The sequence below is a fragment of the Carcharodon carcharias genome, chromosome 32 (assembly GCF_017639515.1).
Source record: "Carcharodon carcharias isolate sCarCar2 chromosome 32, sCarCar2.pri, whole genome shotgun sequence".
NCBI classification, from domain to species: Eukaryota; Metazoa; Chordata; class Chondrichthyes; order Lamniformes; family Lamnidae; genus Carcharodon; species Carcharodon carcharias.
The window spans coordinates 1,263,048-1,288,526 of NC_054498.1; the positions used below are offsets into that span (position 1 = coordinate 1,263,048).

General features: G+C 45.5%; 1 protein-coding gene across 5 annotated transcripts in view; it reads left to right on the top strand.

Annotated features, from left to right (window-relative positions):
• The window catches only part of fam189a1 (family with sequence similarity 189 member A1), a 63,701-nt gene that overhangs the window by 26,860 nt on the left and 11,362 nt on the right, over positions 1–25,479 (top strand). For 2 of the 5 annotated variants that reach the window (XM_041178427.1, XM_041178428.1), the window contains exons 2-5: positions 9,024–9,080; positions 20,661–20,771; positions 21,097–21,228; positions 23,867–23,974. In XM_041178427.1, coding sequence (XP_041034361.1) covers positions 9,024–9,080; positions 20,661–20,771; positions 21,097–21,228; positions 23,867–23,974 — 408 coding nt within the window. Of the gene's footprint in view, positions 1–576; positions 626–9,023; positions 9,081–20,660; positions 20,772–21,096; positions 21,229–23,866; positions 23,975–25,479 lie in introns of all 5 variants that reach the window. The other 3 variants (XM_041178431.1, XM_041178429.1, XM_041178430.1) reach the window with 3 other exon arrangements.

Consider the following 25,479-nt stretch of genomic DNA (forward strand, 5'->3'; position numbering starts at 1 on the left):
AACACATCCTGACAGCTCTTTGTTTTCTCTGTAATGAGAATTGGTGTCAGCACTTTGTGTTCTCACCTAAGCCTGGTGTATATTAAGTGTGTTATGTGTAAGAGGTTGTGTGACTGCTCACTAACACTTAATCTTCAGCCTAGAAGCTGTTTCATTGAACTCATGATGCCTGGTCATTCTACCAACTTTTCTCTCTTGCTCCACTTCCATTATGCTTCCTACACCACCCCCCCCCCCCACCCCCCCAAAACCACCAACCCAAATTTGCAGTAAGAGTAATCTTCAGACTCCCCTGAATATTGGAGTTCTACGTTTGTTTCCATTCAGTTAGACATGTGATTTTAAAAGAGCATTGGCTGGCATGTCAGTACAATAAAACATTGTGCGTTACATGTTATAGCAGACCTACCCTCATAAATAGCATGTTGGCTGCCTTGGTATCAGCAATCCTAAAGGGCACATAGTTTTAATACATCTGTTTGTCTCACTTCCTGTGTCCTTCCTGGGTGTGTTACCTGAGTATTATTTTTAACTGTAAGGCATCCATACATACTTACCATTATGTTTACTTTACAGTTCTCCCAAACTCCATCTCCCACGTTAATTCGTCTAGGTGGCACTGAAGGTAAATACACATATATTGTATTTTCTTTAAACGTAAAGTCTCAGTAGGCTCCCTTAATTTAATTTACCTGTATTTAAGGTCACAGGCCTATCAGCCTGGCAGTGGTAGCGGTTCAGGTCATTCCTCTTATTGGACTTCAAAACACAAGTTGTCTGTTTCCCAGCTTGGAGATATGTAAGAGAGAAACTATACACACTGTGAATATCATCACAGGAGGTGCAGTAATTTTATATTGCCTGACACTCCACTGTCAGATAAAAATTACAGCCCTTCAAAGAAAAACCATGTAACAGTTGTTGCCTACAAATGATAAATTCTAAAAGTTTTCAATTTATGTATTTTTAAAAATAGGCTGATTTTCAATTTATTTCCATCTCTTCTTAAAGCTGTGAGAGGTTTTGATTTAAGTTTCAAAGCCATAAAGTTGTTTTTAAGAAATTCAGTATTTTCGTAGAGAGATTTTTGCAAGGTGACTGACCTGATAACACACAATGTTAATTAATCAAATGATGTGTGAATTAGGAATAAAGTGCTATGAAATACATGATGAGCCTTTAAGGTGCACTCTTGAAACTAATGCTGATGTTGGGGGATGTTGCAGCCATGCTAAATAATGAAATTGATGTCATATTGCACAGAACTAACTGCATATTGTGGGGATCAGCATAGTGTGCTCAGAAGGTCTTGGACTGAGCTGGAGTGGCTCTGAAATATCCCAGCTCAGTACCTTGGATATCAGATGCTCTATTTTGGGATGTGTAGGAGATTGCTTCCATTGCTTCTTATGATCTAGCTCTCCAGAGTCATACACTCCTATAATACCTCTCTGACCAGCCCGCTCCTCACCACTCCCCACACCTGTTCCAACAAGCTGCTAGACTGTGGCTGAACATACTAGGAATAATTCGCTGAATTCCCTTCTCCACCTATTCAAACACCTCCTCCACTGAGTAGTGAATTACATCATTCTATACCTCCACAGTGGGAATGACATGTCTACAATCACATTCTATCCAGAGGTGCCATCTTTCAGATGAAACATTAAATGGAAGCCCTGTCTGCTCTCTCAGGTGGATGTAAAAGACTCCTTGGCACTATTTGAAGGGGAGTTCTTGCCAGTGTCCTAACCAATTGATATCACTAAAGCATATTATCAGGTGTAATTGTTTTTGTTATTATCACAGTGCTGCTAGTGGGATCTTGCTGTGCACAATTTGGTTGTCAAATTTCCCACACTTCAACAATGACTACACTTCAAAAGTTCTTCATTGGTTGTAAAAAGCTTTCAGATATCCTGAAGATGTGAAAGGTGCTATAGAAAATGCGAGTCATTCTTTCTTCTGTGCCTGTTTATATAATGTTGTACCATACATTCAACCAAGCTATCAAATTAAATATTAAACATTCACACCTCTGCAAGTCTTGTTAAAAAATGTATATTACTTGTAATTCAGGTAACTTGAAATCAGAAGCAAATGGAGAACTGTATCATAGACCTAGCACCAAGCTTCAAACTTCCCTTTATCCCTGGCAGAGGATTTCTAGCTGACTCCAATTGGATCGTTTCTAATGGATGAGATAATTCTGTTCATGGACGCAAGTCCTGAGTTCCATCAGTTTAGCCAAATAACCACTTTACTCTCCACATGCTGTGTGAACATTGCAGGATTATCTATAGGCTGATGGAAAGTCCAGAGTTTCCCCATAATGGGACCTAGGTCACTACAAGAGACTGACAATTCCTTATTGGAGGTTGTATGGGTTATAGGGCCTTTAACCTCACTGCTTTGCTGCATGTTGTGTTGTCCCTGAGTCTAGGCTGAGTTTGAGCTGGTTTCTCAAGTGTGAAAGAACATTGCTGTACTTCCTAATGACCTTCATGCAGCCTGAGTTTTCCCATTTTCAATTACTGGAAAATGTGATTTAATGGCTTCTTTGGGCTCTGAAAACCCGTTACTGAACTCACTTTTTGTACATTACGTAAATGATGCAAATCAAGATTGTTTGTAAAGGCAGATTAGAGCTCACTGGCGCTCTGTTAGTCCATTGAAAATATCGTTCAGCTTTCAAATGGGTTGTCATACAGTCCTAGTCACTTGCCATGAATGAAATGGCAGCTGCACACTGTGTATTGTGTTGTCACATATTTTGCTTCAAATGCATTTCACGTTCCAATTTTAAAAACAGAAACTAGTGGTAATGCACCACAATTCACAAGAAGAAAAAGACCTATCAATATTTATTCCATCACTGCTAGAACCTGATAGGCTCCCTGGGAAATATGCATCTGCCTTTTGTTTCTCACATTTGACTAGACTGCTGTGAGTTTTCAGCATTCAGAGTTTTTCTAATCTGTAACCCATGGCCAATTTGAATTTAAAAATGTAAAAGCAGTTTATTTGAGATTCGTGGCTGAGCTACTGGATAAATACAAGATTTAGTTTCATCAGGGGTGGCTGTCCCCAATTCGAGGATGACATCTACTCAGGGTCGCTAGTTTCTGTCACCTATCTTCATGTGACTGAACAGGCCAATTCCCAAACTGTAGATTTTTGGATACATGGGGCAGGATGTCCCATGAGGTTGTGGGATCCAGAGTGCAGGATTTGCTTATTTTTCTTTCCTTCTCTGCCACTGCTCTGCCTCATCAAAGTTAATTTTGCAGGAGTTTTGCCTGAATGCTTGTGGAGTTGGCTTCATCAAGAAGGACACTAACGTTTGTTTGACTGTCCTTCTAATGAATCCACAGGATGCGGCGGAGACATTACTGATGGAATTTCTCTAGCACTTGTGTTGTATATGTTGGGCGTTTCCTATACCTTGGCAGTCACCTCTCTCAAAAGTCCACTATTGACTAGGAGATTTAACACTGAATCAGCTGTGCCAGTTCAGCCTTCTACAAACTACAGCAGCAAGTATCTGACAGGTCAGCAAAAGTCCTGGTGTGCAGTTGTTGTCACTATACTCCTGTACTGCATGAGTGCTGACAGTGTATCAGATTTATGTAACACTAAATAGGCTTGTATCTCTTCACAGGTATCTCTCAACCACCTCAATACACATGCAGATGTAACCTGACCAATCACAGGTCCACTTGTGGGTGTAACCTGACCAATCACAGGTCCACTTGTGGGTGTAACCTGACCAATCACAGGTCCACTTGTGGGTGTAACCTGACCAATCACAGGTCCACTTGTGGGTGTAACCTGACCAATCACAGGTCCACTTGTGGGTGTAACCTGACCAATCACAGGTCCACTTGTGGGTGTAACCTGACCAATCACAGGTCCACTTATAGGTGTAATCATGTTGATCATTAATTCCATATTTTATCCCTGGTGTTGAAGGAATGCTAAAGAGACTGCATGCTGAAAGGAGATAACATGCCATTTGGACAGAAGCAAATTAGTGTGTTCCTGTTTACTTTTTGAATTTCCAGGATTATTTCATATTGACAGTGGCTTTGGGTTACTAGCCAGGAAATTTCATTGTACAACAAGGACCGGGAATACTGCATAGCGTGTGTGTCACTGTGAACTTTCTCTCCTTTCCAATATCACGCGAAAGTAATGTGGTTGACTCAGCCCAAGTTTGACCCTGTAGCCATGCAGCTTCTCCTGTGGCACATGGAGTTCATCCAGTGTGTAACTGAACGCTGATATGTGTTGATGTTGTAGGATGCGTTTAGGAGCATGTAACTGTGATGTTAGGATTTCACCTTCATTGCAGAGGCAAGGATGGGGGCAGTCTCACACAACTTGAATTGGATACTGCATGAAGCAAAACCGTAGCACTGTGACATAGATTTGAGCAGTATATGGGATACCTTCGCTGGGAGAGCCACTCTCTGTGTATGGGTATAAGAACGTACAAGACTCTCTTCTGTCTGGGTTAGAGCCAGCCAGTAAATCATAATACTGCTTGATAGGAGCAAGTGCTGTATTTCTCAATTTAGTCAATTAGTCATTGAGTCATAGAGTTCTACAGCATAGAAACAGGCCCTTTGGCCCATCGTGTCCATGCCAGCCATCAAGCACCTATCTATTCTAATCCCATTTTCCAGCACTTGGCCTATAACCCTGTATGACTCAGTGTGGTTGTCAAACTGTGACCATACTCTTGTATGGTTTAGCTAGAACAGCAGCAGGAGAAGCAGATTACCTGAGACATTGGCGAAGAGCTTTTGACTGCAGGCCCACATTTAGGACCTTTCTCATCAGATTGTGGGAGCTGTTGCAGGCTATATGCAATGTCTGCATTGCACAAGATAGTCTACAGAATGCAGCAAACAGCTGAAGAAAGCCCCCAGACCTGTCCAGGCAGAAAACTTGTTGGTTCATCAGTCAATAGTGAGCTTTATGATGCTTCTAGTGGCTCTAATTGTGTTCCCATTCAGCAAGTGAGCAGAGATTTTATTGAGATCTCTTGAACCATGTGTAAAGACGTCAACCCTTGCCCCCCAAGAATCCAGTCTGTTGCTGAGCTGGGTCAAAGAATGCAGGGATGTAGGCATCATGACAGTTGTTGGGGGGCAGAGCACAAACTGACATGCTGTGCTGCTGGAGCTTATTCAGCAGCTGGACAGCCAAATGCTGCCAATAAATTACAACCAGGTTGCACTGATCTGAGTATTTGCCAGTGAATGTTCCTTTTAAATAGTGCCTTTCAGCTTATACCTGCTGCTGCAGGGCACCAGATACACCCCAGTGAAGGCTCCCAACCAGTGCCCAACAGACAGAGGGAAAGGGTGGAGAGGAAAGAGGGAGAGAGAGAGAAAGGGAGATGGTGGTTTGGTGGTAATATCACTTGACTAGTAATCTAGAAGACCAGGTTAAAGCTCTGGTCACAGGAGTTCAAATCCCACAACAGCAGCTGATGGAATTTAAATTCAGTTAATAAATCTGGAATATAAAGCTAGTCTTAGTAACAGTGACCATGAAACTATCATTGATTGTCATAAAACCCCACCTGGTTCACTAATGTTCTTTAGGGAAAGAAATCAGCCATCCTTACCCGGTCTGGCCTACGTATGATTCCAGATCCACAGCAATGTGGTTGACCCCTAACTGCTGTCTGAAATGGCCTAGCAACCCAATTAGGCATGTGATGCCACACCCCATGAAAGAATAAAGAAAAAAAAGATAGAGAAATGGTAGAGAGGAGAGGGAAAGGTTGGAAAGGAGAGAGCGAGAGAAAGGGTGGAGAAGAGAGTGAGCTAGAGGGAGGTCTGTTGTGTGGGCAGAGTGGTGGATAGTACGCGTGAGAGTTCACGTTGGTACAGCCATCTTCATAGTGTGAAACACTCACCTTCTGAGAGGAATTATACAGGAAATTGATACTGTTCCAAATGCTGATGTTTCTTTCGTTAATATGTGGGAATGGTTTTAATAGAGAAGTAGCTAAAATTGTAGTTCCTTTGGTACCAAAGACCAAATTTCGGAGTGTCCTGGTCTCAGTCATCAGATCAGGCAGCTTCAACAGTTTAAAATGATCTAATATGCTCTGTGTTGATAAGGCAGACAATATGGAGAGATTTTACAAATTACAACTTTGCACAATTTGGGCTCGGTGGTCCATACACCACGCATAATTATCCCGGAATGCTTTAGGATTTCACATCTCAGCTGGAGCAGTTCAGCCTGATGGAGTTCTACCAACTCTCTTTAAAACAAATCTTGCATTGGTTAGCTTCTTTCACCACCTCAGAACCACCCTAAGTAATATTGAAATCATTTTTGAAGTGTAGCCACTGTTGTAATATAGGAAATGCTAATCAGCAATTTAGCCCCATTGCCCCTTTCCTCAATTGGCCCATTTTACATGGATGCAGTTTGAGGTCATGGTACAATTTCCGGAACAAGCTGCACAGTTAGCTTCCTCTTCCAGTGTGCAATGTCAGCGGCTGAAGAATACTGATATCTCTGCAGAGAAAGAGAGGAACAGAAAAGAGAATACAATGGATCAAGTAATGCAGTTTGTGGATCCCAGTCGTCAATTCGTAAAGGATTCAATCAGACTTGTGAAAAGATGTACAATCCTGCTGAGATTGGAGCTGTTTATTTATGTGGTGTTTCCTGGATGTGATTCCTATCACTGTGACTTGGATTGGCTGAATCTGTCCCCCTGTATTGAAATGAGATCAAGTTACTACTTGATTTTTCTCATATCTCTTCTTTCTTGCCTTGCCTTTCACTATGGGCTTTTCCCCTTCACTGAAGTGTCTCAAAATTTATGCACTGGGAGATTTTACAGAATCTCAGTACCTGTTTACTGATCAGTAATGGCCCAAGTGCAGACTAATTACAAAGTGGGAGCCTTGTGCTCTTCAGAATAACGATAAAATTAGCAGCACAGTTAGGGGTAGCACTGTTAAAGAGGTCTGTGTTCATGTGGGTAGTTAAAATTAGGCGCAGGCAATTGTCTTGGGGAGGGTTTGAAGTGACAAACTAGCACAGGGGGTTGTGTAAGGAAGGTTTGGAGTGACGAACTAGCACAGGGGGCTGTGTAGGGAGGGTGTGGAGTGACGCACTAGCACGGGGGCTGTGTAGGGAGGGTGTGGAGTGACGCACTAGCACGGGAGCTGTGTAGGGAGGGTGTGGAGTGACGCACTAGCACGGGGGCTGTGTAGGGAGGGTGTGAAGTGACGCACTAGCACAGCACAGGGGACTGTGTAGGGAAGGTGTGGAGTGACGAACTAGCACAGGGGGCTGTGTAGGGAGGGTGTGGAGTGACGAAGTAACACGGGGCTGTGTAGGGAGGGTGTGGAGTGACGAACTAGCACAGGGGATTGTCTTGGGGAGGGTGTGACTAATGGACTGGCATATGGGCCTGTGTTGGGGAGGTGTAATTGACATAACACAGAGGGCTGTGTAGAGAGGGTGTGGAGTGACGCACTAGCACGGGGGCTGTGTAGAGAGGGTGTGGAGTGACGCACTAGCACGGGAGCTGTGTAGAGAGGGTGTGGAGTGATGGACTGGCACAAGGGATTGTGCAGGGAGGGAGTAGAGTGACCGACTGATGCAAAGGGCTGTGTTATGAATCACTGAACTCTTGGGTCACTGGGAATTATCTGGCGAAGCTGATGGCTTTCACCTTAGAGTAAAATCTCTTCTTTCTCTTGCAAGAATTGTTGAAACCAGGTTGACAGTATTGTATGAGAAACCAAGATAGATTGAATAAATTGACAGTGTGGACGGAATGAACTGGGACTTGTTAACTACTTGTTTCAAATAACTGAGTAAGATGGTGCAGGGTGCAAGAGATGATGCTGATCATGGCTGTGAACAAAGGCCAGTGAGTAAATGTCATTAACCTCATCCACCAAGCTCGTGTGTGTTCATGCTGCAGCTGACTCTATTAAATGTCTAGGAGATGTTAGTGGTGGGCTGGGGGAGCCTAGTAACTCCATTCTCGCCAAAAACACATCAATTCATTTTGACAACGTGCATTCTGGTACTGAATAAAAATTGAAGGTTACTCATCTTCAATGTAAAGCATGTATCAGCAAGCTGCTGTTTGACACATGAGTTTCCAGGCTTTCATATTCTCAGTAAATGCCAACACTTAGTGTTTTAGCTGGCAATGTTTGGTATTCCAATCGATTGGCCTGGCCTGGTAAATATAGGCATTCACCAATCTGTGATCCTACAGAATGGGGGGTGGTATACTGCCTGGTGAGGCACTGAGCCTCACAGACTGAGTTTGATTCCTAGACTGTGCTGATCTCAGTTTGGGGAGAAATTGAGAGGCTACAATCTGCTTAGTCTTCCTGAGCTAGGGAGGAAAGATGAGCCAAGGGTCCCATTCCTGATTCTTACCCAGTGACTAAAGCCGAGACAGGTGACTGTGTTGGTGATCAGATGAGGGCAACAGTTGGGCAAGGTCACAGTGCACTCCCATCATTGTCAAAAAGCTTGCTGGAATACACCATGCCCAGATTCATAGTTTGAGATTGGCTACTGGAGGTTGCTCAGCCAGTCCAAGTCTCAGGAGAGTGAAGAGACGCTGTTTGTATCCTAGCTTTTCTGAGGTAAAATAGTTTGAAAGGGTTTTTAAAAAGCTGAGTGCATGGTCACCCTATGACATCATGTCCCAGTCAACATTAAGGATTTGGGTGTATAGTGAGTATTATGTGTGAGATCAGTTATTGGTTATGCTCTGTACAACCCTGATCGACTCCTGAATGAACGAACAGGAGGGTAATTAGTCTGTATGTTTTACATTGGGATAGAGTGTCTCCTGAACCATCTGTTTCTGTCAGGTACAGAAGCTGCTTTTGCTATGCATTATGTCAACCCTTTATTGTTCTAGGGGAAAGGGGGGAGGGTAACATTGGTCTGCTCACCAAATGTCACATTGCTGGCATAACTACTGAGAATTCTTGTTTTCTTTTCTGCAGGTGCTCCTGTCAGGGTTAATTGGTGTTGTTTCCTGGAAAAGACCCATCTCCCTTGTGGTAAGAGTCAACAGCAGCACCAGTATATACAAGGGCAAAAAGCCAGGGTGTGTCTGATTCTATTAGTGCCATTATGTGTACAGAGCGTGCGCAATGCTATCACTTAAGTTTTGCCATCTGCATTAGGCAATGGTTTTGTGAATGATACTAGTGTGAGCAGCCCAAGGAAAGTTAAAGCTTTGCTATTTTGTTTGGGGCTTTTAACAAAAGGGAAGAGGGATCAGTGTGGTCACTTATCACAGCTCTGTGCATTTACTTGTGGGAATTAACAAATCAGAAATACCTAATCTCCATTCTATGATTCATGTTTCTATTTACAGATTATACACAGATTGTGGTTGTTGATTTGCACACAGAGTCTGAGCTATAAGTGTTTGTGTTTGTGGGTGCATGTCTGTGCCTGAGGCTGTACAGGAACATGGCCCCTTAGACACACTTCTGCTCACACATAAAGCTACAGGCACCACTTCCAGTATGCTTTCTTTACTATACATATCAGAAAGTGAACATCACTGGCAAGGCCAGCATTTATTGCCCACCCCTAACTTCCCTGAAGAAGGTGCTGGTGAGCCACCTTCTTGAAGTGCAGCGGTCTGTGTAGTGATAGTGCTCCCATAGTGCTGCTAGAGATGGAGATCTAGGAACATGACCCAGTGAAAATCAGGGAAAGTGCTGGATCTTCAAGTCAGGAATGTGTGAGACTTAGAGGTGATGGTGTTCCCATCTTCCTGCTTCCCTTGTATAAATACCCTGTATTAACGTAACATCGGTTTTAATATTAATGCAACATAATATGGAAATAATGTCGTTAGCTGTGGGCACCTCTATTTGTTTCCTCCCTGTTTGTGTTTAGAAACAATGAGTGTGTTAATTCAATTGCAAACCTGTTGATGAAGTATGAAACTAGATGCTAATACTTTTCTTGATAATTTCCAGAATGCAGCTTTTCATATGTCTGCATCCTACCTACCCACCTCCATGTCCCAGCAGTCTCTTTATACTCTTGCATATACTTGTAAAATAATTAACAAATTAACCAATTGAACAAGTTGACAGCCCCTTAAAGGGGCACTGCAATGAAAAGATGAAACTTTTAAGGAACTTGTGAAATCAAATTAAAAGGTCATTTGGGGCGGGGGGGGCAGTGATGCACTCCAGCCCCCGTTGTGCCCATCGGTTGCAGAAGGCCTCAAGTGTGCCAGTGGACACCGCGCGCTGCCTCTCCAAGGACACCCGGCCACAAGCGTAGCCACAGAAGAGGGGCACTCAGTTAGGCTGGACGATCCCCTCGACCGCCCGCTGCCTGGACCTGTTAATGGCCACCTTGACCAGGCCCAGAGATCGTCCTTCCTCCCCACCCCCCCTCAGCACTGGGTGGCCAAAGATCAGGAGCATGGGTTGAAGTGCAGCCAAAACTTAAGGAGCAACTCCCTAAGAAAACTGGAAAGGGGGTACAACCTACCACAACCCATGGACGCATAGAACACAGACTCCTCAAGGCTGCAGAAAAAAGAGTCTCTGTATAAGTGTTTTAGGTACTTAATCAAACAATGCCCTTCACCTGTATCTTAACAATATAATTAACAATATAATTAACATATGATTAACATATAATTAACATACCATGAATAAAGTGCAGTAGTGAATAGAAAAATGAGAAACGTGTCACCTGGAGTAGAATGTATAGAGTTTTACACCTTTCAGTGTGAGTGTTTGTGAATAAATGGGTAAAGGTTTGTCAAGCACTTATATTAAAAACAAAAATTCTGGAAATAATCACAGGTCAACAGCTTCAGAAAGGGAAAAAGCAAGCAATCGATCTGGTATCACTTGCTCGCCACAGAGTCTCTAGTTGAATTATTAACCCAGCTTTTTATTTCAGATTTCCAATATTTCTTTTTCCAGATGCATATTCATGAATAAATGATTAAAACATTGAATAATTACATTCACATTTAACTACCATCTTATTACATCACTGAAACATATTTGGTTGCTTCACCCTGAATTACCTGGGATGCAACCACTGGCAAAATAGAATTCAGCTGTTCTGTCTTCCATAAATTTGTGACATTACTATAGAAGCTCCTATTGCAAGCAACAAATCTGATTTAATAATGTGCTTTGCTGAGGCCATTGGTAATAATCATCAGTAATATCTGTGTTACTTTGTATGGAATTTAGATGTGAGAAGCCGGATTGAATGTGATGTTTTACACTGGATAATGCAAGGGTGGGAGCCTCTTTGACACTTGGGAGATTAGCTGGAAATACGCTGCAGGTGACCAGTGATGAAGATGGAAGGACAGGTTTATGTTTGATGATAAGTTCTCAGGAGAGAATGAAGCTTGTTGTTTCTCTCATTTTTGCCTCAGTGCTTGGCACAAGGAATTCTGTTTCTGGTGTCCAGGGTTGCCATGGGCTACCAGGAGTTTAAAACTGAAAGGGGCTTTGTCCCTAATGCAGTCAGCCACAGGGTGATCAGTAAGACAGGGGAAGGAAGATTTCAAAAACACATTCAGCAAACAGTGGTAGGCAGGGACCATTGGCCTGTCCCTTCAGGTCCTGCCTCAATCTTTGCCAGTAGCCCATCCAAATTACCTCATGAATTGTTTGGGCAGTGGTTGGGGAATGAGGTGGGTAAATTTCCATTGTTAATCCATCAGCAAACTTGTTAGAAACAAGACGCAAACAAGACAGGAGTGTAGCCCGTGACTGGACTTTTACTTGCTCCAGTAGAAATCTTACTTCTAGCTTTTTTCCAATCATTCCCTAATTTCTCTGGCTGCCTCAGACTCATGGGATTCTGCTCCAAAGATGCTGGCAGTCTTCCCTTATCTTGTCCAAGTGATTGTGCTCCATGTGTAAGCCACGCACCAAGTGGTGGTCAGCTGTTTGGCTGTGGGGGATCACAGCTGAGCATAAAGCTGTCCTCAGCTTTGCATTCAAATGCACTGTCCAGCTGGACAGTGATCAGGTTGCTATTTGTGGATGATTTCCATGGGGAGACGGTGGTATTATGGTGATGTCACTGGATTAGTAATCCAGACATCCAGCCTAAGGCCCTGGGAATATGGGTTCAAATCCCACCGTGGCAGCTAATAGATCTGGAATATAAAGCTAGTCTCAGTAATGGTGATCATGAAACTATCATTGATTGGTGTAAAATCCCAGGGTTGCCATAGGCTACTGCAAGTTTAAAAGTGAAAGGCACTTTGTCTTTAATGCTGTCAGTCACAGGGAGATCAGTAGCACGAGGGAAGGTGAAAGGTTTCAAAGACGCACATTCAGCAAATCGTGCTAGGCAGGAGTCATGTCCCTCCAGGTCCTGCCTCAATCTGTGCTAGCAACATTGGTTCACTAATGTCCTTTAGGGAAGGAGATCTACCATCTTTACCTGGTCTGGCCTACTTGTGACTCCAGGCCCACAGCAATGTGGCTGACTCTTAAATGCCCTCTGAACTAGCCTAGCAAGCCACTCATTTCAAGGGCAATTAGGGATGCCTACATTCCATGAAAGAATCAAGAAAAAAAAGTTTCTCTGCTCTCCAGCCTGGGCCACTGAGGCTGATTGTAGCACTGGATAAGACTTGTTAACTAACCAACCAGGTAGTTAGCAGTGGAATCAAATTCCAAGTAACTTCTGGAGAGAAGGGAAATGTGTTGGAAACATCTGCAAGCCATGAACGGCAGAGTAAGCTAGCCCTTCGACCAATGTGACAGCTTCTGGAACATATGTAGGGAGAGATTGTCTGTGCAAGTCAAGGTCAGGCACTGCAAATTGTATTACAGATCTCTCCTCAAATTCTTGCTCATTTGTGCTTTTCTCATTGGTTTGCTGCTTGGAGTAATGATCTCACTGAAGATACTGTTTAAAATTAAACACCTACACGAACCCTTTTCCTGCTTGCACATTGCAAACCTCAGGTCCTTTTAAGGGAAAAGAAGTCATTTCCCCTTTTCAAAGTTTTTGTTTAATTTCATCATTTTTATTATTTCCTCTCAATTCTCTGCACAGTCTTCCCTCTCTGAGGACATGCTGTAACCATGGCAGTGGCGCTCTGAGTCATGCTATTCAAACTCGCTTGCTGTCCTGTCCCAGCCCAGCCCAGTCAGAGCAGGGTGCTGCGATTTCTAATTCTTCATGGTGAGGGAACACACACACTCAGCAGGAAATCGCAGCTGAACATAACATTAATGCACACACCTGGAGAGGATGGTTTCTCAGAATGCACACTTTTAAAATTAGTCCCATTGTGGCCTGGACATAAACCTACATAAGAACATAGGATATAGGAATAGTTGTAGACCATTCAGCCCCTTGAACCTGCTCTGCCATTCAATAAGATCATGGCTGATCATCTTGTGTTTCGATTTCCACATTCCCATCTAACCCCGATATCCTTTGATTCCCTTGCCTAACAAGAGTCTATCTACCTCTGCCTTAAAAATATTCAATGACTCCACCTCCACCACCTTCTGAGGCAGAGAGTTCCAAAGTCACACAACCCTCTGAGAGAAAAGATTTCTCCTCATCTCTGTCCTATAAGGGCGCCCCTTAATTTTAAAACAGTGCCCTCTAGTTCTGGACTCACCCACAAGAGGGAACATCGCTGTCTACCTTATCAAGGCCGTTCAGGATTTTATATACGTCAATCAAATCACCCCTCACTCTTCTAAACTCCAGTAGAAACAAGCCCAGTCTGTCCAGCCTGTCCTCATAAGACAACCCACATTCTAGGTATCAAGATAGTAAACCTCCTCTGAGCCGCTTCCAATGCATTAACATCCTTCCTTAAATAAGGAGACCAAAACTGTACACAGTATTCGAGGTGCAGTCTCACTAATACCCTGTATAACTGAAGCATAACATCCTTACTTTTATGTTCAATCCCTCTCATAATAAAAGATAGCATTTCATTAGCTGCCTTAATTACTTGCTGTACCTGCAGACTAACTTTTTGTGACTCATGTACGTGAACACCTAGATCCCTCTGCACCTCAGAATGATGCAGCCGTTCTCCATTTAAGTAATACTCTGACTTTTGGTTCTTCCTGCCAAAGTAAACAACTTCACATTTTCCCACGTTAAACTTCATTTGCCAGATCTTTGCCCACTCACTCAACCTATCTATATCCATCTGCAACCTCCTCATGTCCTCTTTACAACATACTTTCCTACCTATCTTTGTGTCATCTGCAAATTTAGCTACCATGTCTTCACTGCCCTCATCTAAGTCATTGATGTAAATCTTAAAAAATTGAGGCCCCAGCACAGACCCTTGTGGGATTCCACTCATCACATCCTGCTAATCAGAAAAAGACCCATTTATGCTTATCTCTGCCAGCCAGCCAGTCTTCTATCCATGTTACCCACTACACCGTGCGCTTTTATCTTTTGTAATAATCTTTGTTGTGGCACCTTATCAAATGCCTTCTGGAAATCCAAGTCTAGTATGCCTACAGGCTCCCCTTTATCTACTGTGCATGTTACTCCTTCAAAAAAACTCCAATAAATTGGTTAAACATGATTTTCCTTTCACAAAACCATGCTGACTCTTCCCAATTACCTTGAGCTCTTCTAAGTGCCCAGATATAACCTCCTTAATGATCGATTCTAATAACTTTCCCATGCCTATGGGCTAACTGGCCTATAGTTTCCTGTTTTCCGCCTCCCTCCCTTCTTGAATAGAGGGGCTATATTTGCTATTTTCCAATCTGACGGAATCTTTCCAGAACCTAGTGAATTTTGGAAGATTGACAGCTCTATTAAGACCCGAGGATGTAGTCGGTTGGGACCCGGAGACTTGCCAGCCCACAGCTCCATTAATTTGCTCAGTACCGTTTCCCTAGTGATGTCAATTTCACGAAGTTCCTTCCTCCCGTTCACCTCCTGATTTGCAGCTATTACTGGAATGTTTTTTGTATCCTCTATAGTGAACACAAAAGCAAAATATTTGTTCATTTCTTCCACCATTTCCTTATCTCCTATGAACTCCTCACTGTCACTCTCTAGAGGATCAACACTCACTTTACTTACACTTTTTAAGCACCTGTAGAAACTCTTGCTATCCGTTTTTACATTTATAGCTAGCTTCCTCTCATACTCTAATTTCTTTCTCCTAATTAACCTTTTAGTCATTCTTGTTGGTCATTCTCTGCTGTTCTTTATATTCTGTCCAATCATCTGTCCAGCCACTCATCTTTGCGGAGTTGTATGCTCTTTCCTTAAGTTTGATGCTTTCCTTAACATCTTTAGTTAACCATGGATGGTGGATCCTCCCCTTGGAATTTTTTTTATAGTAGGAATGTACTTATTCTGAATACTCTGAAGTATCCCCTTAAACGTCTGCCACTGCTTCTCTATTGATCTATCTTCTAGCCTAGTTTCCCAGTTCCTTTCAGCTAGTTCAGCCTTTATCCCCACATAGTTGCCCTTATTTAAGTTTAAGATACTAGTCTTAGACCCACCCTTCTCCCTTTCAAACTGGATGTAAAATTCAATCATATTGTGCTCACTGCTACCTTGGGGTGTCTTTACTCTGAGGTCATTAATTAATCCTGTCACATTACATAGTACCAACTCTAATATAACCTGCTCTCTGCTTGGTTCCAGAACATGTTGCTCTAAGAAACTATCTTGAAAACATTCCAAGAACTCCTCATCCAGGCTACTACTGCCAATCTGACTTTTCCAGTTTATGTGTAGATTAAAGTTGCCCATGATTATTGTCGTCCCTTTATCACAAGCACACAATATTTTCTCTTGAATATTTTGTCTTATACTGTGGCTACTGTTAGGGGCCTGTAGACCACTCCCACTAATAACTTATTTCCCCTACTATTCCATCCAAACTGATTCTACATCCTGATCCCCTGAACCAAGGTCATCTCTAACTATTACACCAAAGCCATCTTTGCTTAACAGTGCTACCCCTCTACCTTTACCTAGCTTCCTATTCTTCTTGTAAATCATGTACCCTTCAATGTTAAGGACCCAATCGTTGTTGTCCTGCAGCCACGTCTCTGTAATTGCTTTTCAGATCATGTTTATTTCCTTCAATGTGGGCCTCAACCAACCTCAACTAACACTTCAGTTAAGGAGCAAACTCCCTGTCCAGTGCAGACTCAAAATAATGCTACAAATTTATAAGCTTAAGGGATATCTATTGACAGCTTTCATCATTCAGGATCCATTACATATTTACTAAAGTGCACCACATGCTTAGTTTAATTTCTAATCACAGCTTGATTCACCCCCATTTGGCCCATGCCAAAGTTGTGCTTGGTCCTGTAATGCAGTCAGAACATAGGCACGGTATTCCTTTGCTAAGACAGAGTAGCGTTTAACCCGCTAGCTCGCTAAGGCAACACGTGGACTGAATAGGCATTGGAGCCTGTGGCGAGCGACCGCGGTGAGCGAGCGCGGTGGGCAGGGCCTGTGGCGAGTGAGCGCGGCGAGGGAGCGCGGCAAGTGAGCGCGGTGGGCAGGGCCTGAGGTGAGTGAGCGCGGTGGGCAGGGCCTGTGGGGAGCGAGCGTGGTGGGTAGGGCCTGCGGCGAGCGAGTGTGGTGGGCAGGGCCTGAGGTGAGCGAGCGCGGTGGGCAGGGCCTGTGGGGAGCGAGCGCGGTGAGTGAGCGCGGTGGGCAGGGCCTGTGGGGAGCGAGCGCGGTGGGCAGGGCCTGTGGCGAGTGAGCGTGGCGAGGGAGCGCGGTGGGCAGGGCCTGTGGGGAGCGAGCGCGGTGAGTGAGCGCGGTGGGCAGGGCCTGTGGCGAGCGAGCGCGGTGGGCAGGGCCTGTGGCGAGTGAGCGCGGCGAGGGAGCGCGGTGGGCAGGGCCTGAGGTGAGCGAGCGCGGTGGGCAGGGCCTGTGGCGAGTGAGCGCGGCGAGGGAGCGCGGTGGGCAGGGCCTGCGGCGAGCGAGTGTGGTGGGCAGGGCCTGCGGCGAGCGAGTGTGGTGGGCAGGGCCTGAGGTGAGCGAGCGCGGTGGGCAGGGCCTGTGGGGAGCGAGCGCGGTGAGTGAGTGCGGTGGGCAGGGCCTGCGGCGAGCGAGCGCGGTGAGTGAGTGCGGTGGGCAGGGCCTGCGGCGAGCGAGCGCGGTGAGTGAGTGCGGTGGGCAGGGCCTGTGGGGAGCGAGCGCGGTGAGTGAACGCAGTGGGCAGGGCCTGTGGGGAGCGAGCGCGGTGAGTGAGCGCGGTGGGCAGGGCCTGTGGGGAGCGAGCGCGGCGGGCAGGGCCTGTGGCGAGCGAGCGCGGTGAGCGAGTGCGGTGGGCAGGGCCTGTGGCGAGTGAGCGCGGTGGGCAGGGCCTGTGGCGAGTGAGCGCGGCGAGGGAGCGCGGTGGGCAGGGCCTGTGGCGAGCGAGCGCGGCGAGGGAGCGCGGTGGGCAGGGCCTGTGGGGAGCGAGCGCGGTGAGTGAGCGCGGTGGGCAGGGCCTGCGGCGAGCGAGTGTGGTGGGCAGGGCCTGAGGTGAGTGAGCGCGGTGGGCAGGGCCTGTGGGGAGCGAGCGCGGTGAGTGAGCGCGGTGGGCAGGGCCTGTGGGGAGCGAGCGCGGTGAGTGAGCGCGGTGGGCAGGGCCTGTGGCGAGTGAGCGCGGCGAGGGAGCGCGGTGGGCAGGGCCTGTGGCGAGTGAGCGCAGCGAGGGAGCGCGGTGGGCAGGGCCTGTGGCGAGTGAGCACGGCGAGGGAGCGCGGTGGGCAGGGCCTGTGGTGAGTGAGCGCGGCGAGGGAGCGCGGTGGGCAGGGCCTGTGGCGAGTGAGCGCGGCGAGGGAGCGCGGTGGGCAGGGCCTGTGGCGAGTGAGTGTGGTGGGCAGGGCCTGTGGCGAGTGAGCGCGGCGAGTGAGTGCGGTGGGCAGGGCCTGTGGGGAGTGAGCGCGGCGAGTGAGCGCGGCGAGTGAGTGTGGTGGGCAGGGCCTGTGGCGAGTGAGCGCGGTGAGGGAGCGCGGTGGGCAGGGCCTGTGGGGAGCGAGCGCGGTGAGCGAGTGCGGTGGGCAGGGCCTGTGGGGAGCGAGCGCGGTGAGCGAGCGCGGTGGGCAGGGCCTGTGGGGAGCGAGCGCGTCGAGGGAGTGCGGTCGGCAGGGCCTGTGGCGAGGGAGCGCGGTGGGCAGGGCCTGTGGCGAGTGAGCGCGGTGAGCGAGTGCGGTGGGCAGGGCCTGAGGTGAGCGAGCGCGGTGAGCGAGTGCGGTGGGCAGGGCCTGTGGCGAGTGAGCGCGGCGAGGGAGCGCGGTGGGCAGGGCCTGTGGTGAGTGAGCGGGGATTTGATTGAGGTGTCCAAAGAGTAGGGAGGAACAAACTGATCCTACCCGAGAGGGCACAGACTTAAGGTAATTGGGAAAAGAAGTAACGGAGACATGAGGAGAAACTTATTCATGCAGTGAATGGTTAGGATCTGGAACGTGCTGCCTAAAAGTGTGGTGGAGGGAGGTTCAATCAAAGTATTCAAGAGGGAATTAGGCTATTACTTGAAAAGGAACAATGTACAGGGTTACAGGGCGAGGGCAAGAGAATGGAACTAATTGCTCATTCGGAAAGCTAGTGCAGACACAATGGGCTGAATGGCCTCCAGCGCTGTAACAATTCCGTGGTACTGTGAGAGTGGCCGGCAGCAGAGCCTGTCGACAGCTTTTGGTGCCCACGCCCTGCAGCAATAATCTCCTTCCTCCCCCTGCCCAAGGTGGCCCTCTCAGCACAGGAGCAATCTTACCATCATCCTTTTCCATAGAATGAACCCAGAGATTTGACAGAGCAAGTGTTAGCCCAGTCCAGAGTCTGCCCTGCTCCATTTCTGCTAAAGAGTAACACCCTGGCTACCATTTCTGGAGTCTGATTAACGGTGCAACGGTGCCAGTATCAAGCTGCGAGTTGAGATTAGAACAGATTTTGTGACAGCGAATGTTCTGCACTGGAACTCATTGCCCCTGGGTTAGGAGATTGGTGCTGCCTTTTCCAAGTGATTGACAATTGTGCTGGTTCCTTCTTGTGAATGGCAGCCTGACAATTAATTGCTGAGAGATACTATGCTCGTCTCTCAACCTTTGTGTGACTTATAACATCATCTGAATATTTGGTTAAGGGCAACTAATTAAGTGGATGGATAAATCTTGTCAGTCAGCAGGGATTTATGGCTAATGATCAGTTCAATCTTTGCTGTGGATGTGATGAAACTTCACCAGCCTGACTAACTGGTCTTACAAGCTCTAAAGGCCACTTAGCTGCAGGGGCAAAGTACTTTTAACACAATTCTCAGCGCGTATTTAGACATACATTCTATCAAACAGATTTTTGCCCTGCATTTGCTCAGCTTATCTAGCCAAAAATCGTAAAGTGCTTCAGACAGTGAATTGCTCCGAAGTGCAGTGACTGTTGCTATGTAAACAGAAGCTGTAGCCATTCATGCAGATGGAACACCCCACAAATAATGAAATGAATGCCCAGATGATCTGTTTTTTGATGGTTTGGGTTAAGGAAGGAATGTTGACCAGGAAATTGGGAGAGTTCCCTGCTCTTCAATTAATATCATAGAATCATTAATGGCCTTGGATTAACATCTCACTGCAGCACCAGTCCCCCTCGGTACAGCATTGGAGCATCAGCTCAGATTGAGTTGAGCTCCTGCTGTGGACTTACTTTTAATGGTTGCATGATATTAATTGTGTCCTGAATGAATATTCAATAAAAATAATTTGACATTTGAGAGAAAGAACAGGATCTGTTTCAAAAGATCAAAAACGTTTTTTTAAGTATCTCAGTAAATGATTAGAGGACAAGAAACAAACTCTACACACACATCCTTTAGAAAATAACAAGATTAGAGAATACATTTCCCCACACAGGATACTGGATATGTGGAACAAACTTCGGAAGAAGGAAGGTGATTCCGAATTAATTCATGCCATTAAGAAGTGTTGGTGATTGGTACATGTTCAGAAGCAAAGCTGGGCATTGTACGGAAATGTAAAAGCACTGATTTTTTTTTTGAGGGCAGGAAGTTAGTGTTCCTTACAGTTGGGGATCAGCTGGCAGTGTGGGAGAGAAGACTAAATTAGGGAAGATTAGTCAAATGGACTCTGAATGGAGCCTTTATTACTGCACACTTGAGAAGCTGATTCAATGGCTTGGCTGTGGGTATACACTCATTGTGTGAGATACAACCCAGTCTCCACTGTATGTCGTAACCCTATGCCTTATACAGCCTGAGGCTCAGGGCATTGCAATATGCATCACTGGTTAGGAAATCAGTGCATCACAAGGATGGGATCTGTTGGCCGACTAATGGGCAGGAGCGTGGAGGCAAGTCATGTGATGAAACCTCCAGGAATACATTTAACCACAGTTGGCAACCATACTCTTGAGTGTTAGAACTGTCTAACTGGTTTTACAGGGTTTAAAGGCTAATTCGCTGCAGAGACAATTGAGGCCATGGAGTGACCAGTTAGGACCATTGAATGTGGAGAGCTGCAGGATGGATTCATAGTTCTCACAGAGATCGGAATCTTGGAGATTAAGTTGCAGCTGTCATCCTCCCCAAATGGGTGCGCATTTCTCCGAGTGCCAACATCTGACAGTTTAATGTTTTCTGCCCACAGATCACTTTCTTCATGCTGCTTTCAGCTGTATGTGTGATGCTTAACCTGGCTGGCTCCATCCTTTCCTGTCAGAATGCTCAGATGGTGACCTCCCTCCAGTATTGTCAGCTGGTACGTCAGAGCTCAGTGATGGTGCAGTGTGAACCCAGTCCCCATTTTATAGCTGCATGTCAAGGGGTCAGGTTAATAAACATTTTACCTTGCTCGGTGGCACCAGGTGACAAGGCACTGGGTGAACTTTAGTACCTCATTTGTTCTTTACTCTGAAACCCAATACAAACTGGGACCAGAATGAAATCGAAGATGGCTCAAACAATGTTGGACAAGATACGTAACTGAATAGGACCATGGCAGATTAAATTAATTGCACACAAGAAACCTGTATAATTCAATGTGTTGTAGCTGCTACCTCTGATGGTTGTGTTTTGTTTGGCAGTATAAGTTTGACGGTGATGGGGTGTGTGTTTGCTGCGAGATTCAGGAGGAGGCAAAAGGCTGCAGCACCCTCAGTGAAACACTGAAACTTAACCCAGTCCAAGAGTGTAGCATGGTGCGCCTGGCTTTAAAGGTAAGACCCTGCTGAACTCAGCCCCAACTACAGAACCAATTCTAACCCCAGTCCAGAATTGAATCCAACCCTGAATGCAGAATGCAACACTGGGCACAGAAATGAAAACAAAAATATGCTAAAAACTCTCAGCAGATCAGGCAGAGTCTGTGGAGGTGAAAAACATAATAAAGTTTGCATATTGATGACCTTTCATCAGAATTGAACTGAACTGATTTGAAGGTCATTGTTTGAAATAGGCAGATGCTGCCTTACCTGCTGCATGTTTCTGTTATTTTAGACTTCCGCATCCACAGTAATTTGATTTTGCACTGGGCACAGAAATGGATTACCAATATGGATTCACACAGCAATACTTGGAAACTTCACCCTGTACCCTTCAAATCAAGGGCGGATTTACAATGAAACACACTGTACTGTGGTGCGGGGCCCCCAAATAACGGTGGGGAGGGGGGGTCCCAAAATGAATGAGTTCCAAAACATTCAAACTGGGTGGGTGAACTGATGCTGCATTTGCAAAGTTAAAAAAGGAAGCGCCGAATAAATGGGTTCTTTGTAGGACCGAATCCAGTGTGTGATGGGAATGACAGGCACCCGGGGTGGTCTCAACATCATGTCTGCCTCTGATGAGCTACAGAAACATACCTGAAGAAAACACCTTTCAGAAGCACTCACTTTACTGACAAATGATCGTTTCACAAAGTGGGTCTGTCTCAGTCTCAGTCAAACTTTCACAAAGTAAATAGTAAGACTTTGCTATTCCACCAGGAAAGTGATGCTTAGAAAAGTAAGTTTGAAAGGAGATTGAAATGTTCAGAAATGATATTAACAGCTAGGAATTGCCCCTTTTCCAACCAGGTTGCCGCAACAATTATTTATTCCCCCCCCACCCCCCATTTTCTTAGATAAACCCCTCTCCTCTCATGTACACCCTCTCTCTGTGATACAAGGGATGACACTTGCTAACAAGCCTAGAGCAGCCCGCTAGCTAGGGGTCTGTGGTGGACCCACTTGCTTTACCCAACAATAGTGAAGTCCATCTGCTCCATTCAGCCCATGATCATCAATGCAAGTAGGGAGCTCACTCACTGGTTGTTTGAATAGCCAGGACCACAGGTTAAAAGTGTCAGCGGTGGCTCCGGTGCTGACCTCTGGGTCAGACAGTTGTGGGTTCAAGTCCCACTCCCATCGAGACAGACACTCCAGGGAAGTACTGACCTGTCAGAGATGCCACCTTTGGGTGTAAAAGATCCCATGAGGTTATTTTAAAGAAAAGCAGGTAAGTTACCCTTGGTGCCCTGGCCAACATTTATCCCACAATCAACATCGCACAAAACAGATTCTGGTCATTATCACATTGTTTGTGGGAGCTTACTGGGCACAAACTGACTGTGGCGTTTCCCACATTCCCACTTCAAAAGTACTTCATTGGCTGTACAACTTTGGGACTTCTGATGGTCATGAAAGGTGCTATATAATTGCAAGTCTTTAAATTTTGGTATGGCTTTGAGATGGTTTTAAAAGTACCAGCCCACCATGTTGGGACAGGAGGAATTGTAGTCCATACACGCTTATGGCTAGCTTCTTACCTCAATAACGCCAAGTTAGATTCAATGACAGGAAATAAATAGAGACAGATTCGCCTGGCACAGCTCTGGGCCACATCCTATCAGCTAGTTTCATAGTCACATCTTCAGAATCATTCATTGGCTCTCACTCCAGACATTGTGTCCAGCACACAGACACATCAGAAACTGGATTGGAAAACGGACTGTGGTTGGATGTTGGAGAGAAGATACTGGGCAGCCCCAGAGCCTCACTCCACACATTCCCATCCTCTCCCAATAATCAGCAAGCTTTGATGGGGAGAGGAGTTTCAGTAAAACCTCGGCCAAATTGGTCAAACGTTGAAACATTGACCCCGAGCCAAGTTTCAATTTGAATTTAATTTAAATGATTGTGATGTGGGCCGGCCTGAAACCACAACAGCAGCTCATGTTCTTCCACTGTGCAACACTGTTATGAGATTTTCCAATGAGTGATGAGATCTCAGTAAAGTGCAATGTTTCTTGAGTCTACTAGGTAACAGATGTGTTGTCAGTGCTGTTTTGCCTCAGTAAACTGTTGGCACCGGAGCAGGGCTTCAGTCTGTTTCCGTCTCCAAATGAAATACCAACAGACTGACGTATCAATGTTCGAATGGGCATCTAGTCAGCTTCCCTCTCTTACCTGCAGACACTCTCTCTCCCTCTCTCTCTCTATGTATAATCTGTCCTTGGTTTTGGCTTTTCTCTTCAAGTTCCATGTTTGCTCACCTTGCAATATTTACCATCATTTGGATAAGAGGTAAGCTTGGATTTCAACAAGGTAATTATTCATACAGACATGCTTTTACAAGTGATCAATTTATGCATTTTCTTAGCTTTGCCTTTCAGGTCCCAGGGGGCGCAGAGCACAGTGGCCCACTAACTGTAAATCAGCACAGCTTCAAATCTAATCCCACAGACTCTGACATTAAGTTGTGCACTTATTATATTAGGAAGTTAGTGAAGGGCCAATGGGCCATTAAATATGTTTAAGCTGCACTGTGCCTACTACTTTGAGCAAAGCTAACATCCTAGCCTCTCTCTCTCTACAGGATCTTTTATTCAGCATCTGTGCATTGAACGTCATCTCTACCATTGTATGTGCCCTGGCTACTGCAATGTGCTGCATGCAGATGGTCACAGCTGATATTATGCAGATGGTAAGTGTCTGTTCAGTAATGGAAAGGCAGCATTTCTAACAAGCCTGCGTCTATTTACTATACCCACAGGAGTTGCCTCTTTTATTGCCTTGATTAATTGTATACAAATGTATGCAGACAGGATATTAGGAGGCCCATCAATTACCTAACACATGTCTCCTGCAGCTCAAATCCTTTTTCCCCACTCAGAAACCTCTCCAGCAAAAAAAAAGGAACAATGTGCTTTTTCAATCTGAATTATTAAGTAGTTTGGGGTGAGAAGATTGAAGAAGGTGAAAACTCATAATTTTGTTGAGAAAAGAAATGAGCGAGGGTAGGAGACCAGGATGAATTCTGATTTCACACAATATACCCTTAGAACGCGATCTACAATACCAGATCATCTCGGCAGGTTCAGTTGTGATCTTGGGACAGCTCAGCTGGGAATTACAGTAAGATGCTGTGGTAGGCATTGCTGGTCCAAACTTTTTTGACATGGTTATTAAATGTTAAGCTGTGACTCAGTGGGTAGCACCTGCCCCTGAATCAGAAGATGTGATTTCAGCTGGCACTCCTCACGTGAGTGCATGAACTAGGTTACCATTCCAAGTGCAGTAATGGGAGGCTACTGTCAAAGATGCTGTCTTTAGGATGAGACGTTAAACCACCCTCTCTGATGGACATAAAACATACCAATGTGCCATTTAGAGCAGGGGAGTTATCCCTGACAGCACTAGCTGCTTGTAGGATCTTGTAGTGTTGACCCTGGCTAACATCCAAGGCTATGTAACAGTGACTAACCTCTAAAACTAATCCATTGGTGTGAAGTGCTTTGACAGGTGTATTTTAATAGAAGTTCTTTATTTTATTTCAACTTTCACTCCCCCATCTAATATTAATTCCTCCCATGATGTAATTTAAAACAATATTGTAAACAAATTTTTTGCCAATTTTTTTATCCCTCCTTTCCTGGAGAAATTGCCTCTTGTTGAGGTATGCCCCTTAGCTCTAACCTTGAACCCCAACCTCTGTGTCAATCAGCTAACTCAGCACAAACTGGGGTATTACTGGGCTTGGTCCCGGCTCCTTCCATATATGCACAGCTGAACTGCTCGCTGCTGAAACTGACTGAATCCAGGAGAACTTCCTGGGCCAAGTGACTCGGTCTTTAAATGCCCCATTCAGTCTGCACTGAGCCACACACATCAGGGGGATCCCAAGCTTCATCCCAGTTTGAGACTGACTGCCAGCCAACAGTAGAGGGGGAGTAATTGGCCTGGGATTCCTGTTTCTGAGGCTTCTGGTGAGACACGTGTAATGTTAGTGAGTGATATGGCCCTCCATATCCTTTGTGGTGAAATAGCCTCTTAACACAGCCATGCAGGCGCGCGACAAAAAAAACACAAGAAATGGATATTTTGTCCATGAAATAACACTGCAGTAAGAGGCAGTGTCCTGGGGAGAAGGTTTTGGTGTTTTCACTTGAATTTGTTTAACCAATCTTGTATTTCTGATATCCTAAATTA